The following is a 17,744-nucleotide window of genomic DNA, read 5'->3' on the forward strand; positions in this document are numbered from 1 at the left end:
TTATAACGGCCAATTTTCGACAGACAATAACTCCGAAATTATGTATTTGTGCACCCATATTGGCCTATACATATATTTTTCATGTTTCCGTTTGAGGATCCATTTCCCGAAGTTCTTTCGAGTGTGCGTTGTTTCCGAAAACCCTGCATTTTATTGGATACTTCTGCTCATCTTGCTTTTACCACTGTTTCGATTGATATTCTAACGTGTTCTCTGCGGGTTCCCCTCTCTCTCTCTCTCTCTTGGAACCTTACTCTTAATACTTATATTGGCTATACATGCTTTCATCATATTAAAAATAGCTGAGAGTAACACGAAAGACAAAACTCGTTTCTCTCTCTTTTCTCTTTCAGATACCCTCTTCCTATAGTCCATTGACGAATAATTCGTAGCTTGAAAATTGCCTCAATTTAATGAAGTCACTAAACAGAGACAACTTTCGAATCACGAACGGTTCGGCAATGGCTTGTAAAATCAATAAAATAGAAAAACAGTTGGGCAGTAGTACTTTAGTGTATTTGTGTCTTAAGCAATCATAAGAACTTTAATTTTGTTAATAACGCAAAAATGGAGAACAGTATCAAATGGATATTATAATTTATTTATTTTTATCTATACACGCTAACATTATTATTACTTCACACTTGATTCGTAAGCCATTCGACACGCTTTCCATAGACAGATTCGACGGGCTATCTTCCTGAGTTTCCTGAATTTCAATTTTATGGCAGCAAATGTAGTGTCGGTATTTTTAAATTTCATATTTTACTTATCGTAGCTTGTTCTGATTGTGGTTCTGTAAATTGATAATATTTTCATATTTTGTATCTACTGAATACAAAAAAAAAAAAAAAAAAAAAAAAAGTATTCCTTTAAACACAGAAATCCTATTGATACGGCGGTTAAGCATCGCATAACATCAAAGGAAAGAAGGAAAACTGCAGCAAGATAATGCTTTTCACAAATGCTAAGTAGAAAAACTGAACAAACGCACGACTGGATCAGGAAACGAACCCAAGTCTCCAGCTTACTGTGCTGATGCGTTAACCACTACGCTACCCAATCCGCTCCCAGAACAGCCACACTTTCTATCGCTCTTTTCAGTTTGTGTTTAGGCACTCAAACCACTTTGTCGCTCTTTGTCATTGAATTTGCAACCTATAGAGGGATTTGTGTAATACAGAATCGGTTATTTCCTTTCTGATACCATACGACGTTATATGTTACACACAAGTGACTGAGACTTGACATAAGGATTCAACACCGAGTTTTTGTTTCTCTGATGATGATTTTGGATCTGTTACTATTGCATACTACTATACAATAATTTTGACAAAACAAAATTTGATATTTTTATTCGGTTTGAAGTTATTCGAAAATTTACATGTATATATAAAATGGCAAATCCAATGAAACTTCCTCTTAATCTCATCTTTAACCATACTATTTTTCAGTATTTACATTATCACAAATATAACAGACTTCTTTTCTTACTTTTAAATACAAAATCTTTGACTTTTCTTTATTACAGATGTACATAATAATAGTTTTTCTCAATTCAGCATTATTACGTATTTACAAGCTTCAGTGAAGTTTGATAAATATTATAGTATACAATAAGGAAATATCAAGAAACTTACACTGGAATTCTCCCCGGAAATCAGGAACTTTACACAAAAGAGAAATACACAAAGAAATACACAAAATGTTCACCTTTTAAGTTAAAAAGTTACTAATTTCCGAAAAAAGAATTCTATTAAGTACCTGCACTATAAAATGTTTTTTTTTTCTATTGATTTTTTAAATCCCCTATAATAAAGCTGTATATATTTCAAGGACATGTATACAAAGCGGCATTGTCAAATACACACTTTTTCCCTTGTCCATCAGAAATAAATACGAAGTTCGGTAGGAACACAATTACGCAACACACTTATTATATTAAGAACACATTTACGTTTTCTTCATTTCCATTTTATCCTTGATTCCATTGCATTTGACACACACTAACTAATATTATGTCCTTTCTCTGAATGCTTCGTTACGGACTGCTTTTCTTATAACAACAATCAATTGCACTGCCACTTCTGAGCACAAGTCAAGATCACAGCTGTATAAGGTCAATTAAATTTCCCTTTGGTTGTGTCATAGATTCTGGAAAGAATGTCACTAACTCGTCAAAGAGTTGGGAGCGCCGATGATGACAATCTACACTTCCTAAATCCGAAACACTACTTTCCTCATCATCTTGATCTCTAAATAACACTGATGCCATTAGCTGAAACTGAGAACACACGAACTATTAGTACAATTTCAAAATTTAAAGAATAAAAATTCGTTACATGACGAACGTTATTTATTTATTTATTGTCAGAATTGAGTGATTTAGCCAAGATTAAGTCAATTGATATAATTACTATTCTCTATATAAATAAAAGTCTACGTGACTATGTTTGGCTGAAAGTCTAAAATTTACTTCAAAAAGTGGAAATCCTAAATGGGTTGTAGTTTTCGTATTCTTAAAAGATTCCTACTGAAGTATAAGGGTTATCAGTATTACTCTCTGCCTAATTCTCTTACAGTTACCATTTATTCCAGATCACTACGATGTAATTGTAGCTTTTAGTAAGTGCGCACTTGTCAAATATCATAATACATGCCAGCTGGACTTTTAAACAATGAATAGAAAATCTCCCCATTAATCGCTGAAAATCATGATTATTTTCCCAACTTAATACACTGTCTATTACGAAGATTACCACTTACCTCTTTTGTTTGTTTCGAATCACTGTGATCAATTATTTCAGACAAAGAAGTCTGTAGATACTGGAGGGCACTCATACGATTTTTTAGAGCCAACTCCTGAAACCTAATGGAATAAGAACGAATATAAAATTCGATTTGTATAAACAATTAAGAACAGTGAAAAATATAATAATAAATGAAAAAAAAAAACTACCATAACATTTGAAAAATTCAACTTACTTAAAAAAGTAAAAGAATTAGAATTTCTATTGGTATAAGAAAGAAACTGGGACTTCAGATTACTTAATTTTTCAATTCAAACTTTTCAACAACAAAACGACACAATTACTACAAAATATAATAGAACACATAAGCAATGCACCTTCCTGCTTAAATATTATTATAGCATCAAGGAACTGGATTTCATAAAATACTTATTACGATTCATGCAAAACAACATTTCACCATATACAATACAAAACCAGCAATATTAAGTGATGCAATTACTATATGTACATAGATTACTCTACCAACTGTACCGATGGAAAATAATAGGGGCCGTATTTATTTACTGATAAAGTGCTCACATCTGTTGCGTGGAGTCATTCCGTTTCCTCCCCTTTCGTCATTCTACCATTATTAATCACTTCAACATCAACGTCTCCCTTAGCCTCGGTGCATAACTGAGAGATGTTAAACTCAAAATAATAATAATAATAATAATAATAATAATAATAATAATAATAATAATAATATAACAATAATAATAATATGATTATGATGATGAGATTCAACATAGACAATTTCGATACATACCTACGAACAGCATGGGAAAAAATTGAACATCCTTTTAAAAAAGTCTCAACATAAAGATAATAAAGATGATACAAGAAGACTGATACCAATAAATGATAAATACGATAGGGAGTTGCGATCCACACCTGAAGAATATATCTTATAGAAGGTCGTAACAAATACGGAATGAAGATACAATGAAGTAAAGATTCTGTATCTGTAGTTTCTGCAAAATCCTCGTGGCTAGTGGTTAGCACATAAGCCTCCGGCGAAGGAGCCCGCTGTTGAAAATCTGAGACGTTAAAACTATAAATCAATCAAACGATCAACGAATTAGTTTAGTAATTTGAAAACTAATTTTCATGAGCTTGATGGTAAGTTACGCTTAATTATAAAAATTAGAATCAGCCTATATTAAAAAATGCCATTATAAAATACTGTATTTACTCACTTAAAACATTCGAACGCAATTAGGAAAGTTCTGACTGCACTTTACTCACCTGTGTTTCCGAATCATCAACTTACAGCGTTGTAACAACTGTGAACGGGTTGGACGACACAACTGCAGCTGCCAAAAGTCATCTAAACGAAGTTTCGGTAAACTTGCTTTCCCTGGGTTTCCACCAAATAGATAGTGAGTCTAAAGAAAGAAAAGAAAAAAAAAAAAAAAAAAAACTATATTAAATTTTGCAACAGATAATACAACTTGCGAACACGAGTTTTATCTGGAAAAGAACTTCTAAATACCTACTCTTAGATCAAAATTAATTTAAATGAATCCAAGATTTGAACAAAACATTTCACCACTTGTCGTTATTAAGGATTATTAGTCACAGAGCTTTTTCTTTTTCTTTTACTACGTAACGCTTTATTATTATTATTAATTTTAACCCTCCATTTCTCTATGTCTTTGTAATTCGTTTAAGCATTTTATCACGGCTGCTACTGCCACTGTCTTTCAGAAAAAGAATATTTTTTCTTTCTTTTATCTTCCCTTTCTGTATGGGAAACTTATGGAACTTAGCAATTCAAGTGGGTTCTTTCTGTTCAAGCTTCGATCATTTACTACATCTTTCTGTTCAAGCTTCGATCATTTAATACATCTAACTCATTTTGGCCATTTATTCATAATTTTTCTTTACTTTTTCTTATCTGCTACGTAATACTTGCAAGATATTAAGAATAGGGAAAAAATAACGTGCTTTACACATAAAAATTCAGTCATATATATATATACACACAAATTCATTGACATATATATATTAGGTGTATAACTTTGCTTTCGCCGTTTTCCAATAGATGGCTTTAGTGGTATGTGGTGGTGGAAATAAACAGATGTAGACGTCATACAATAAGCTTGAGAATTTGTCAACATAACCCCATCGAAACATTAATCGATTTGTGTCCGCATTGTAAAGTTGTTCTCGACTGAAAATGTCAGTTTAGGAACTAAATTCTCGTCATTTGCGGGAGGTTTTAATTTTCTGCTCCAATATGAAGATATCTACAGCTGAGGCTCATCGAATGCTCCCAAATACTTACGGCGAAATCGCTATTAGTAAAACGTGTCGTGAGTGGTTTCAAAACTTCAAGAACGGAGATTTGAGATTGTATAATGGCATCGCGATGGAAGAAAGAAGGTTTTCGAAGATGCAGAATTGGGGACTCGTGTCAAGCGTAAGAAGAATTGGCATGATCATTGGGAGTGACTCAACAAGCCATTTCAAAACGCCTCGAAGTCATGGGAATGATTCAGAAACAAGAAAATTGGGTGCCGTACGAGCTGAAGCCGAGAGATGTTGAACAGCGTTTGTTTACCTGTGAACAGCTGCTTGAAAGGAACAGACGGAAAGGAATTCTGCGTAGCATTGTGATTGGGGACAAAAAATGGGTTCATTACAATAACCCCAAGCGCAGAAAATCATGGGGACTTCCCAACCATAATGTCATGTGGGACTATATCGACGGCCACACCGAATATTCATAGCTCCAAGCTTATGTTCTGTATTTGGTGGGATCAATTCGGCGTAGTATATTATGAGCTACTAAAATCAACTGAAACAATCACAGGCGATCTGTATCGAAAGCAATTAATGCATTTAAATACAAACGGCCGCAATACAACAAGAGACACGATAAAGTTATTTTGCAGCTCGACCCCATATCGCAAAGTCGGTCAAAACTAGTGGTGGGCACAAAAACCGGTTCGGTTTTTCACCAAAACCAGTTTCGTTTTTCTCCAAAATTTGTTCTATTTCTGACCGAATAGTGTTTTGTTGTTCTCCGGAAACCGATGTCGTTTCCACAGAAATAGTTTTGTTTTCCAAATGTTTTCACTGACTGACTGACTGGATGGATGGAAAGAAAGAAAGAAACAGCGGAAGCGAAGTTGTACACCTAATATATACATATATGAGATTTTTTTAAAGATAACATCTATGGAACATTTATTTTATGCGATATTTTGATCGTAGTCTAACAAGCAAGTTTTGCATAGGATATAAATATATATATTAAAGTTACAAGAAGTAAGATACACAAGCTAGAAGACTTACGACATTTTCAATATATATATATATATATATATATATATATATCCCACTCAAGGAATTTCAGCCCCTTCCACTAAGAAAAAGTACGAACCACGCTATTTTTCCCCTCTCATCTCACAACTTAGTTCGAGTTTTATCTCCCTTGCATACAGGAAGCACGCGCATCATGGCCGTGTATAAAAATAGAAAAATAAAATTTGAAGTATTTCGGCATTACTTCTGCGTTCAAAAGTGTTTACAAGGACTGTTAAAATAGCAGGAGAACTTAGATATCCAAAGAACTGTAAATTTTGCCTATTTTGTGACTTTTTTTTTTTTTTTTTTTTTGGGTGGACACTAGCACATGCCATATTTGAAAGCAGCGATTGTCTTTTGCAAAGAAAATGAAATTGATTAAAACAGTGAGTCGAAGGGGATAGCATAATCTGTTATAGGTGAAGATTAGTTGAAGTGCTTCTTGAGAATCAGAATTCAGAACAGTCAGAATTCTTCCGAAGAGATGTTGAAATTTTGGGTTCTCGGCTACATGTATGATATTGTTTGAAGTCGATTCATCCGTTCAGAGTATTTCCACGTAAATTCGTGGTTCCCAAGATGCAGACAACAACTATTCCGATTATATTATTATTATTATTACTATAGATCATCTGTAACCATACTCCAATAGTACAGAGGTGTACTACCATGCTTACATCAGTTGAAATCACGGTATCACTTTCACGGATAACAACAGCCTACCATTCATTCTGTGTTTGGGAAGAACGGTATAATACTTTCGTACCCTTTATGCAGCTGTGAATAGTAGGAACAGAAGGTAAAGAAACTATGTACTTTTCCCAGCAGTACTCTCTCGTTAAACCAATGTTTTTATATATTTTGGCAGCGTATCTCAGTTTAATAGAGCAGCATAGTCGAGATTACCAGTATGTGCTAAATTTTATACATAGGCAGCCTTTGCCTGAGAGGCACTTCATACGTATACTTAACACCCTATTTTGATCATGTAGTCACTTTCCATCATTTCGACAAAATTCGTTGCATACTGTTTCTTTTTTATTTATCATATCATCTACCTGTTTCCAAATCGGTCTGTCTCTTGAAAATGCTTTTTCAGCTAAGACTGTTTTTTCTATTATACATAAATGTCATGATAAAAACATTTGCATTCTATGATAATAAATATTATAAACTTAAAAGCAAAGAACATAGAACATTAGAAACACCAATACTCGCTCGATTAATTCACGTTATTATTATTTTGAGCAGTCTAGTTTGCGCCTGAGAATCAGTCAACTACACTGGGGTATAACTTACGTCAGTTACAGCCGGTACCATATATCATAGCACGAACTAACCCGAAACAAAATGATTCTAGCGATTTTACACAGAAGTTACATTGGCCACAACTATTCAACTCTAACTGCATTACAGTGAAACTTCAATAATTTGGACTACTTGCTGCTGGACGCAATCCGGATATGCAGAAATCCAAATAATTGGAACAACCACCAATAGATTATTTTAGATTTAAAAATAAATAAATAAATAAATAAATAAGATCACATTTGTTTAATAAAATGTGTTGTTGAAAATAAGATCATTTTACTGCGAAAAAAAAAAATCAGTACGGTAGCACTTCCTTACAACCTTTAGAGGTATAAGTAAAACGTGTCCAACGAAGTTAATAGTTTTGCCGTACACACTCGTTTACGTGCTACCAAGTCCTACGAACGTTGACGGAAAGAACCTGTACAGGTTCACATTCAGGCTCTCGTTCCATCCTCTTCATGGGCAGTATCAAAATTGACGAATGTGTCACTCTCGCAGTAGGCCCCTTTTCGGGTTCAAATGAAGCCACGTCGTCACCTTCTTGCCTCATGCTGGGATTCACATATTACGGTGTGAATAATTTCATCTTCACTTAACATTTGAAATCTCCGGTTCGCTGAATCACACACTGTAACTCATTTGATTGTCATTTGCGTTGACAGTCACGAATTTTCACGATGGTGCTCTGCACATCTTCAATTGATATTCCTTTCCATGTGATCTATTTATCAATTTCTTTTCATCAATAGTTATTTTTTTTAATTATTATTTTTATTTCCTGTTATCGTTCAGCACACTTGGCGAATAGGATAACTCAAGCTACACTGTAATTTCACAACTTATGTGTTCCTAATAATTATTCAGTGGAACAGTGTGAACGTGCACTACAAATACAGTAGTATTTGTACAATATATTATATTATCATATAAATTTAATAACGCAGTTCCTTACCTTATTTACATAATCGTATACAAGCTGATGTGCAAACCTCGGACAAGGTTCTATATGCTGCATCCTGTTCCAATATTGTTCTCCAGTGTTTTCATTTCGATATATACACGACCTGCCAAAGAAAATAGTTTCTCAAATCTCAAAGTTCAATCTGTATAAACAAAATAACGTTGTCAAACAACGGAGACAGTTTCAAGCCTTACCTTTAACAAGAATTTCTAATTGTATTGTATTCAATTGTAAAATATGTATTATATTTGGACATTGTTGTGCATATTTGCCGTGATCAAAATGTTACCATAGAAATGTGTACAAACGATATGTGTGACATTTGGTAAGCAGAAGTATTTTGTTAAATTCACAACACATTAATATGAAGAGGAAAAATTTATTCCTCCGAAGCAGCTCACAAAAAGCAAATTTGAAAGAAATACTAGAAGGAAAAAAGAAATGAAAGAAAGAAAGACCTACAACACGGTAATAATTTTTTATTTATTCGTAGCGTAGTTGAGTAAACATGAAATCCGTAAATGCCGATACTAAATACTCAAGCTAAAGATGGGAAATTGTTATGTCTCCTAAAATGCAGCATGCACATTTTTGGATCAAAAGATCCAACATATTTCAGGCAAAAATTTTCTTGTAGGCCTTATATATGGAGAACTACATATAGTGTAGCCAAATCAAAACTATCACTTAACTCAGTATAATGTGTTTATTCCGTAAAAAATAAGAAAACTCGATTTAGGGGCCGTTCAAAATTTTGTCGTCCCTGATCCATCAAATCCAATATATTTTATTCAATCAAAAATTTTCTTGTAGGCCTTATATATGGAGAACTACACACAGTGTAGCCAAACCCAAACTATCACTTAACTCAGTATGATCTGTTTATTCTGTAGAAAATAAGAAAACTCGATTGAGGGGCCGTTCAAAAATTTTGTGGGCCCTGATCCAAAAAATCCAATATATTTCATTCAATCAAGAATTTTCTTGTAGGCTTTATATCTGGAGGACTACATACAGTATAGCCAAATCTAAACTATCACTTAACTCAGTATGATGTTATTCTGTATTCTGCAAAAAATAACGAAAACTCGATTTAGGGGCCGTTGAAAATTTTGTGGTCCTTGATCCCAAGAATCCAATATATTTCATTCAATCAAAACTTTTCTTGTAGGTCTTATATCTCGAGAACTAAATACAGTGTAGCCGAAATCAAACTATCACTTAACTCAGTATGATGTGCTTATTTCGTAGAAAATACGAAAACTCGATTTAAGGGCCGTTGAAAAATTTTGTGGTCTCTGATCCAAATTTAATTATTGGCCAAGATTACAATCTTTTAATGTATTTTTTGGATCATTCCTAAAATTCTTGGCCAAGATCGCAATCTTTTGATCCTTTTTTGAAGTTTATACTAGAGGCTTCTAAAAGCATGTGTATTTCGAATATAGTTTAGCCGAGGAGAAGGTGTGGCAAATTAACACCAAAAGAACCTAAACTGCTCTATATAATTTATAACTATTATTTCCGATTGAGTAGAAAATATTAAAAAAAAAAAGCTATTAGTATAAATATACTCACAGAAATTCCTTGTAGACATAATTTTACCTAATTTGCGAACTTGTCTATGTCCATGAACGAAGGAAGTTATTAGGATACAGTGGGTGGTATGATTATTTTATGTACTAGGAAAAGAATTAAGAAAAACATCTCATTAAGAAAAAGTAAGTTAGACATTGAATTGAATTGAAAATGTTGGGGTGCGTGCGCCGACGACGGAGGTCTTTTAGCACCCATCACTAGGTAGGAACACACACAGTAAACGCAAAGAGACACAAACACACACAGCTTAAAAAAAAAAAAAAAAAAAAAAGTACTGGCCGTAGAAGAGAAGGTCATAAGGAACACAAACAGTCACGCAGAGCACCAGACAGAAAAAGAAAAGTACAAGATAAAATAATAAATAAAAAATAATAAATAATGCATGAAACGTTAAAAGCGGTGCATCCACACAACAGAACACTGCACAGTCACAGAGGCACACAGAAAAGTCAAATGGCGGATAAAACTTGCTGATGTCGCAGAAATCGGAACACTTTCAAAACGATACCAGGATCATCGGTGAGCAGAGTTCGGAGGTCAGCGGGCAGGTCAAACTGAGCACACACAGGCGCACGAGGAACGCAGTCCACAAGAAGATGACGAATAGTAAAGCGTTGACCACAGAGGTGACAGTCAGGAGGAGGAGTTCTCTGTAGAAGGTGTCCGTGTGTCAAATGACTATGGCCAATCCGAAGACGAGCCAAAGTCCTCTCTTCCAATCGTGAAGGGCGGGAGCTCGACGACCAGACTCCAAGACGGGGCTTCACAGCATGGAGTTTGTTTTTGATCTGCTGATCCCATGATGACTGCCAGCGCTGATGCAGAAGACGAGAAAAGACGTGACGAACATCAGTGCTGGGAACAGGGAGGCGGCAACGACGACCATGAAGAGCAACCTTCTTCGCAGCAGTGTCGGCCAGTTCATTTCCAGGGATGCCAACATGGCCTGGCACCCAACAAAACTGAAGATCATAGCCCTCAGCAAGTAGGACATGGCACTGAAGTAGTACTTGTTGGACAAGTGGATGCGGCAAGGCTATGAAGGACAAAGCTGGAATCAAAACAGATCACAATAGCGCGAAGCTGGCGGCGACGAACATGCTGAAGAGCTTCCAAAATGGCTACCAATTTTGCGGTGTAGACGGGAACGGTGGACTTCCAGAACAAAAGCACAGCCAACAGAGTCATCCTGCTTGGAGCCATCGGTAAAGATGAAGCGGTAACCCGGGTAGGAGGCCATGAGAGAGAGAAATTCCTGGTCACTGGTAGTGGCCTTCTTGAACTGCGCCAAAGAGAAGTTGATCGCCGGTGGAAGCAGTTGCAAGGGTGGAAGTGGCAGGTAACCCAAAACAGCAAGTGGAGATAGCTAGATAGCAAGATCTGCCAGAAGTTCCAAAGCACGGATTCCAAAAGGCCTGGTGACTGTAGGCTGTGCCTGATAACGTTGAAGGCGAGGACCAGCTTCCAACGTAAATCCAGAGGGATGATCAGGAATGGTATTCAGATGAAGTAGATATCTTAGCTGCAGGACTTGGCGACGGTGCAACAGAGACGGCTCATGAGCTTCGACATACAGGCTACGGATGGGGCTCGTACGAAATGCTCCATTGGCAATTCGCAGACCCAGATGATGGACGGTGTCCAGGTGGCGTAGTACGTTGCGCCGAGCAGAACTATAAGCCACACAGCCGTAATCAATCTTCGATCGAATGAGACTTCTTTAAAGGCGAAGTAGCACAACACGGTCAGCACCCCAGGTAGTATGAGAAAGTAGGCACAACAAGCTCATGGAGCGGAGAAAACTGTACTTCAAGGCGCGAACATGCTGATTCCAAGTAAAACGGCGATCAAACTGGAGGCCCAGGAAACGAATACACTCAACATACTGGAGGCAATCAGGTCCCAAGCAAAGATCTGGATCAAAAGCTCAGTTTCGGAGACGACAGAAGTGCACACAGTTGGTCTTAGCAGAGGAGAACTTCAAGCCAGAGCGAATGGACCACTAATGCAGGCGGTTGAGCGTCAGTTGTAATTGACGTGCAATGGTACGAAGATCATAGGACCGACAGTAGATCGTGAAGTCATCCACGTAGAGCAAGCCACGAACAAAAAGTATAAGTTCGTGTAGCACACTTTTCTCAGCCACAGCAAACAGCGTTATACTGAGCACACTGCCTTGCGGAACTCCATTCTCATGTCAAAACGGCGCAGAAAGGGTGGATCCAATCTTCACTCAGAAGGAACGCTCGCGAAGAAAGCTCTGGAGAGACACTGAATTGGGTAGGGAACCCGACGAAGTGGGGCAGACATACTTAAGCATAAATGTGATTACTAGGAAACGGATTTTTAGGTGCTACTAAACTGAAAATATGTACTTTTTATATGTGATAAAAATATGCATGTAGATGAAAATAGTGTTTTTTGTGAACAGACCTGAACTACACTTTTTATACTTATAAATAGTTACGCCCTTGTAGATGTGGTTACGTTAATGTTCGTTTGAGATGTTTCGAAATTAGTGTGGCAGTATATTTAAATATGTGGAAACAACCAAAATGACGTAGAATTATACAAGAGAGATACTGATAATGTAACAAATTAGATATTTTAAAGATATTAATGATGAAATTATTGTGGCTGAGTTTTGTGTTCTATATATATGTATTCTGAGTACAACTGATAGGCCTAAGATAAGAACTTAGTAACATGGACGCTGTTTCATATACATATAATAAGCATAGATAACTCTCGGTCACGAATTTTGTTAACAACATGAATGAACGAGAAAAGAAAAAAATCATATTTTTAAACCCCTACAATCGGGTACTCTATATCTACTTGCTGATTCAGAAATTCATGGAATTCCCTTAAAAAAAAAAAAAAAAATAAAAAAAAAATAATAAAATCTTTCATTGTTTCTATTTTAGAGCCTGTAACTAAATTCATTTTCTTTCCAAAAAGCACCTTTGTGGCCAAGTGACTAACGTCCGTGCAGACAGTTCAGTGTTGATTACGGGTAAGGGTAAGGGGTACCTGAGTGGGAATCAACCTCCTAGTAGTTCGGATCCCACTTAAACAGTCCTATCCTCCTCATACAAACAATCCTATCTCATACAAACAATTCGGTGATGAAAGAAGCATTTTCATTAACTTACACTATGTTACGTTCTATCTTATTTGAAATAATACGACATGAAAAGAAATTTTTACAGTTTTTATGACATAATGAATGTAAAATTTCTCGTAACACGCATTTGCTCTCTGCCGTATTTGCTTAAGAGATGCCAAACAACACCACCACTTGTACTTGAGTTGAGTTGATTTTGAGTTTAACGTCCCTTTTCAGCAGCTAGACTATATGAGACGTGGACCTACTGATTAACGTGGAATCCGAACCACATGAAACACTTGTCCCTGATTAGGATTTGGCAACAATCTGTACTACGCAATCTTAAAGTATAATTGGTTTATATTCTGTGCAATTTTCAGTGAATAAGTAAACTAATTTATGTTGTTTATACCTATACCTTTTTGAGTTTTAAGAATCAGTGCAATATCTTTGAAGTGTTCATTACAAGGAAAATAGTTGGTCAGCTTGAGTACACTAGCTTAAAACTCAGGAACTCTCGTCAAAGGAGGATGTGTGTGGTAGTGTGATATGAATTCACTGATACCTATTTCTTTTTCAGACGATTGACATAAGAACAGTAATCCCTCGAAATATATCAAGAAATTAATATATTTTGGTGCAACATAAGTGAGTATCACATTTATTTACTAAAAGATGAGCCAGATGTACTCATTACATTTGAATTGAGTAAACCTAATGGGACAATTTGAATGAAAATGGGAAAGTCAGAATCCTGTTGCAGAAGTAGCACATTTTTATCTGAGCCACCTTTTAATAGGAAAATTAAATGACAAAGCTCCATCTATTTCAGACTAGAAGGATTACCATGTGACTAATTCCAACATGATGTCCATCTGAATGTTTCACGTTTTCTTTTTTTTCCTTTAATATTTCTTTATTTCTTCTTACTTCTTCGTCCTCCTGTTCAATAAAGTATTTAGCGGACACGATCGTCGGTGTCTGAAGCATGAGTGCGAAAGTTGGATAAAGTTTTCACAATATCAAGCAGTCCAAGATCATGGAAACTCAACTTATCGTTTCATGGTAAACAAGAGGAGAAGAATGGAGGAGGGAACTAATTTTATCTATCTGGGTTCGATAAACTCTGTAAATGAAGACTGTAGACAGGAAATCAAAAGACGTTTACTACTTCTTGGGAGGAAGAGTATGATAAATCTTAGCAAAGTCATTAGAAGCCGAGACATCACTCGTATTGTCAAGGATATGATTTTTCTGCATGGATATGAGAGTTGGACATTAAAGAAGACAGGAACACGGAAAATTGACTCACTTGAATTATGGTACTGGTGAAGAGTGCTCAGACTACCATGGACTGAGAAGAGACAACTAAAGCAATACTGGAGGAAGTAAAATCTGCATTGGAGAGCAAAGTATTGAAATTGTCATAGTTTGGTCATATAATAAGACATGATTCATTGGAAAAAACATTGATCACGGGAAAGGTTAAATGAAAAAGAAGCGGACGCCAGAAAACACGATGAATTGATGAACTAAGGGAAGCAATGAACCTGAAGACAGAAAAAACTTCGAGAAGCGATACAAGACAGGAGCAACTTGCGTGATAATAGTCCATACGGTCACGGAGAGTCGGAAACGTCTAAACGAGCGAAGAAGATGAACTGCCGGTGTGAAAGAGGGCTGAATAGCAAAGTAATTAACAAATCGGTACAGTAAACCAAAAATACGTGTTGGATCATTTGCCCAGTTGTCAATTTTTGCTCTTCGAAAGTCAAAGTAATTTCACTTATAGTGAAAACTAAGATTTTTGGAAACTCGGTTTTGCCTGCATACCTGAAATACAGTTGACTGAATGATTGAAATAATGCCGTTTTCAGCATTCTAGGCTATATGAAACGGGATCTACTGAATAAAAATCGGATTCGAACCACTGCTCGAGTTTTTATTCGAAACAAGTTCGCCGGGAATCGCAATTGGGACCATGACAAAAAAAAAAAAAAAAAAAAAAAAAAACGCACATAAGGCATTTGATTTCGAAGACACACTCAAATGATGTTACAAATATTCTTAAGATATGAATAAATAATAGCTGACTACTTACCACTGATTCTGCTTGATATAGTACACCCAAAACGAATTCTGTACATTATCATCTCTCTTTTCTTTATCTTTACTTAGGCCCTGGAAATCAGAATATGAAATTATGATAATTATATGTGGAAATACTCATCTCAATTCACAAGAACACAATTTTGATATAACAGATTTTACTGTTATATATATATATATATATATATATATATATATATATATATATATATATATATATATATATATATATATATATATATATATATATATATATATATATATATATATATATATATAATCGAAACTTCTTATAACCATAAAATTTCCACAAAAGTGAATTAATACTGTATATAAATAGTTAATCATGTTTCTATCACATAATAATGGCAGACCTATTCGTCTATTTCATTGGCATACCAAAATCACTTTATGCTCAAAAGGATTACCTTGCGTTCTTTTCTAGATTTCTCCTTCTGGTCTCCGATTTCAATTTTTAGTCCCTTAGGCGGATAAGTTCAAGAGTTTAAATGTAACTTAAGAGACTTAAACTAACTTGAATTGGCGGATACAAAAAATGGACATACCACGGCATTAGGTTAGTGCAAATCAAGCATACCGTTTATTAACAATTTCATTAAATTCCATACGCACATTGATTGCTGTCATCAATATTCAGTATAGATAATAATTCATGTTCTCTTTTTGTTTACCTTGATTCCATTTTAATAGCAAAACATAACAAAACGACTAATGACAAAATACCAAAGATTCTTCTGTGACCATCATATATATTTACTCATCTGTAATAATACCTAGTTATATCATAAATACTGTCACAAAGTTTGGAGTGGCGCTGTAGGCATCCGGAGTGGCACAGTGCTGCCATCTATGTATAAAGCGGAAGATGCATGTAGTGTGTGTTTGACTGTTCATGACATACGTTGATATTGTACTGAGTTCTGATGAAGTGGCTACTGCTACGAAAATCGTGTAGCAGTAACTGCACTACACAAGGTCGGGAAGACAGCAGGTGAGATTTTCAACCTTCTAATACCCCTACGAATCAGCAAGAGATTCGTGTATCGCGCCATACAGCGATACACCGAGACTGGAACGGCAGCTGACCGCGCAAGGAGTGGCAGACCACGAACAGTACGAATCCCGCAGGTCCAGAAAGCAGTCGCAGCAAGAATTCGAAGAAATCCTGTTCGAACACAAAGTGTGATGGCTGCTGAGATGAACATCAGCAGAAATTCCATGTCTCGTGTGCTCAGGAGTGACCTACATCTACGGGCGTATAACAGGCGAACTGGTCACTTTCTGACCCAAACATTAATGTCGCAGAGGGTCCTTAAATCAAAGAGACTGTTGCGGCGTTACGCCAACAATCTGCACAGAAAGATCCTGTTCACTGACGAAAAGGTGTTCACAATTGAACAGGCCTACAACGCCCAAAATGACCGTGTGTATGCCACAATGCAGCTGCTGAGGCAGCTCCAAGGGTTCAGAGGGCACATCATCCTGCCTCAGTGATGGTTTGGTGGGGAGTGAGCTACTCAGGCACAACCCAGCTGCATTTTTGCAAACAAGGTGTTAAAACATCTGCTAAGGTGTACCAGGACACAGTGCTAACACCTATAGTGAAACCATTGTCTGCTACCATGTTCCCTGGAGAAAGGTGGACCTTCCAGCAGGATTTCGCTCCAGGCCACAAAGCGAAAACAACCCAGGACTGGCTGGCACTGAACATCCCCGACTTCACTTCTACCGCTGATTAGCCTTCTAGCAGCCCGGACCTTAACCCGTTGGACTACAAACTTTGGGCACTCCTTCAGGCAAAGGTCTTCCATAAACGGCATCCATCTGTCGACAGTCTGAAACAATCCTTGACCCAAGCAGTAAACAATTTTCCCATGGACGTGGTGAGTAATACCATTGATCAGTGGCCGGACAGACTTCGTGCCTGCATCAAGGCCAAGGGAGGACATTTCGAAAAATGATTCGTGCGTCAGGTGTACAACATATCAATGTAAAACATGACCACAATAAACTTGCCTTGGTGTTAATACTTTCTGTGTCATTCACATTCAAACTTGTGACATTATTTATGATATAACTAGGTAATTAAAAAATCCTGAAGTGTAATTACTTCATACTTACAGAGAGAACATATATTTCATCTAATTCCGGATCAATGGTAGCCCTTTGTGTAAACCCAGCAGCAGGAATGTTTGTTGCTTCCTTTTTGCTTCCATCTGAGATTACTTCCACTTCGTGGGTATCCACATTGTACGTAAAGAAGTCATTTAAGTATTCTTTACTTCTTTGGCCAGCGAAGATAAACAGTTTCCGACTACCCTGTAAATATATAAACGTAAATGAGTTATTATAATGATAAAAGAATTCAATTTTTAGAACATATTCATAATTAGCAATAAGGTCAAGCGTTACTTCTGAAACACTTGGGCTTTTCCTTATTAATTCTTAAATCCTTTGTTTTCTCTGATTAATTTCCAGTTTGTCCTAAATAAATATACAATATTATGCTCTCCAACAGTTTATT

General features: G+C 36.2%; 1 protein-coding gene across 2 annotated transcripts in view; it reads right to left on the reverse strand.

The window, feature by feature from the left end:
• Positions 1 to 1,041: 1,041 nt before the first annotated feature.
• The window catches only part of muskelin (muskelin 1), a 57,724-nt gene continuing 41,021 nt past the window's right edge, over positions 1,042 to 17,744 (reverse strand). For both annotated transcript variants that reach the window (XM_081742507.1, XM_081742508.1), the window contains exons 10-15: positions 17,342 to 17,539; positions 15,192 to 15,271; positions 8,374 to 8,485; positions 4,041 to 4,180; positions 2,767 to 2,869; positions 1,042 to 2,284 (exon numbers count right to left, since the gene is read on the reverse strand). In XM_081742507.1, coding sequence (XP_081598633.1) covers positions 2,105 to 2,284; positions 2,767 to 2,869; positions 4,041 to 4,180; positions 8,374 to 8,485; positions 15,192 to 15,271; positions 17,342 to 17,539 — 813 coding nt within the window. In that variant the 3' untranslated portion in view covers positions 1,042 to 2,104. The remainder of the gene's footprint in view (positions 2,285 to 2,766; positions 2,870 to 4,040; positions 4,181 to 8,373; positions 8,486 to 15,191; positions 15,272 to 17,341; positions 17,540 to 17,744) is intronic.

The sequence above is a fragment of the Thermobia domestica genome, chromosome 16, assembly GCF_964235325.1.
Source record: "Thermobia domestica chromosome 16, izTheDome1.hap1.1, whole genome shotgun sequence".
NCBI lineage: Eukaryota > Metazoa > Arthropoda > Insecta > Zygentoma > Lepismatidae > Thermobia > Thermobia domestica.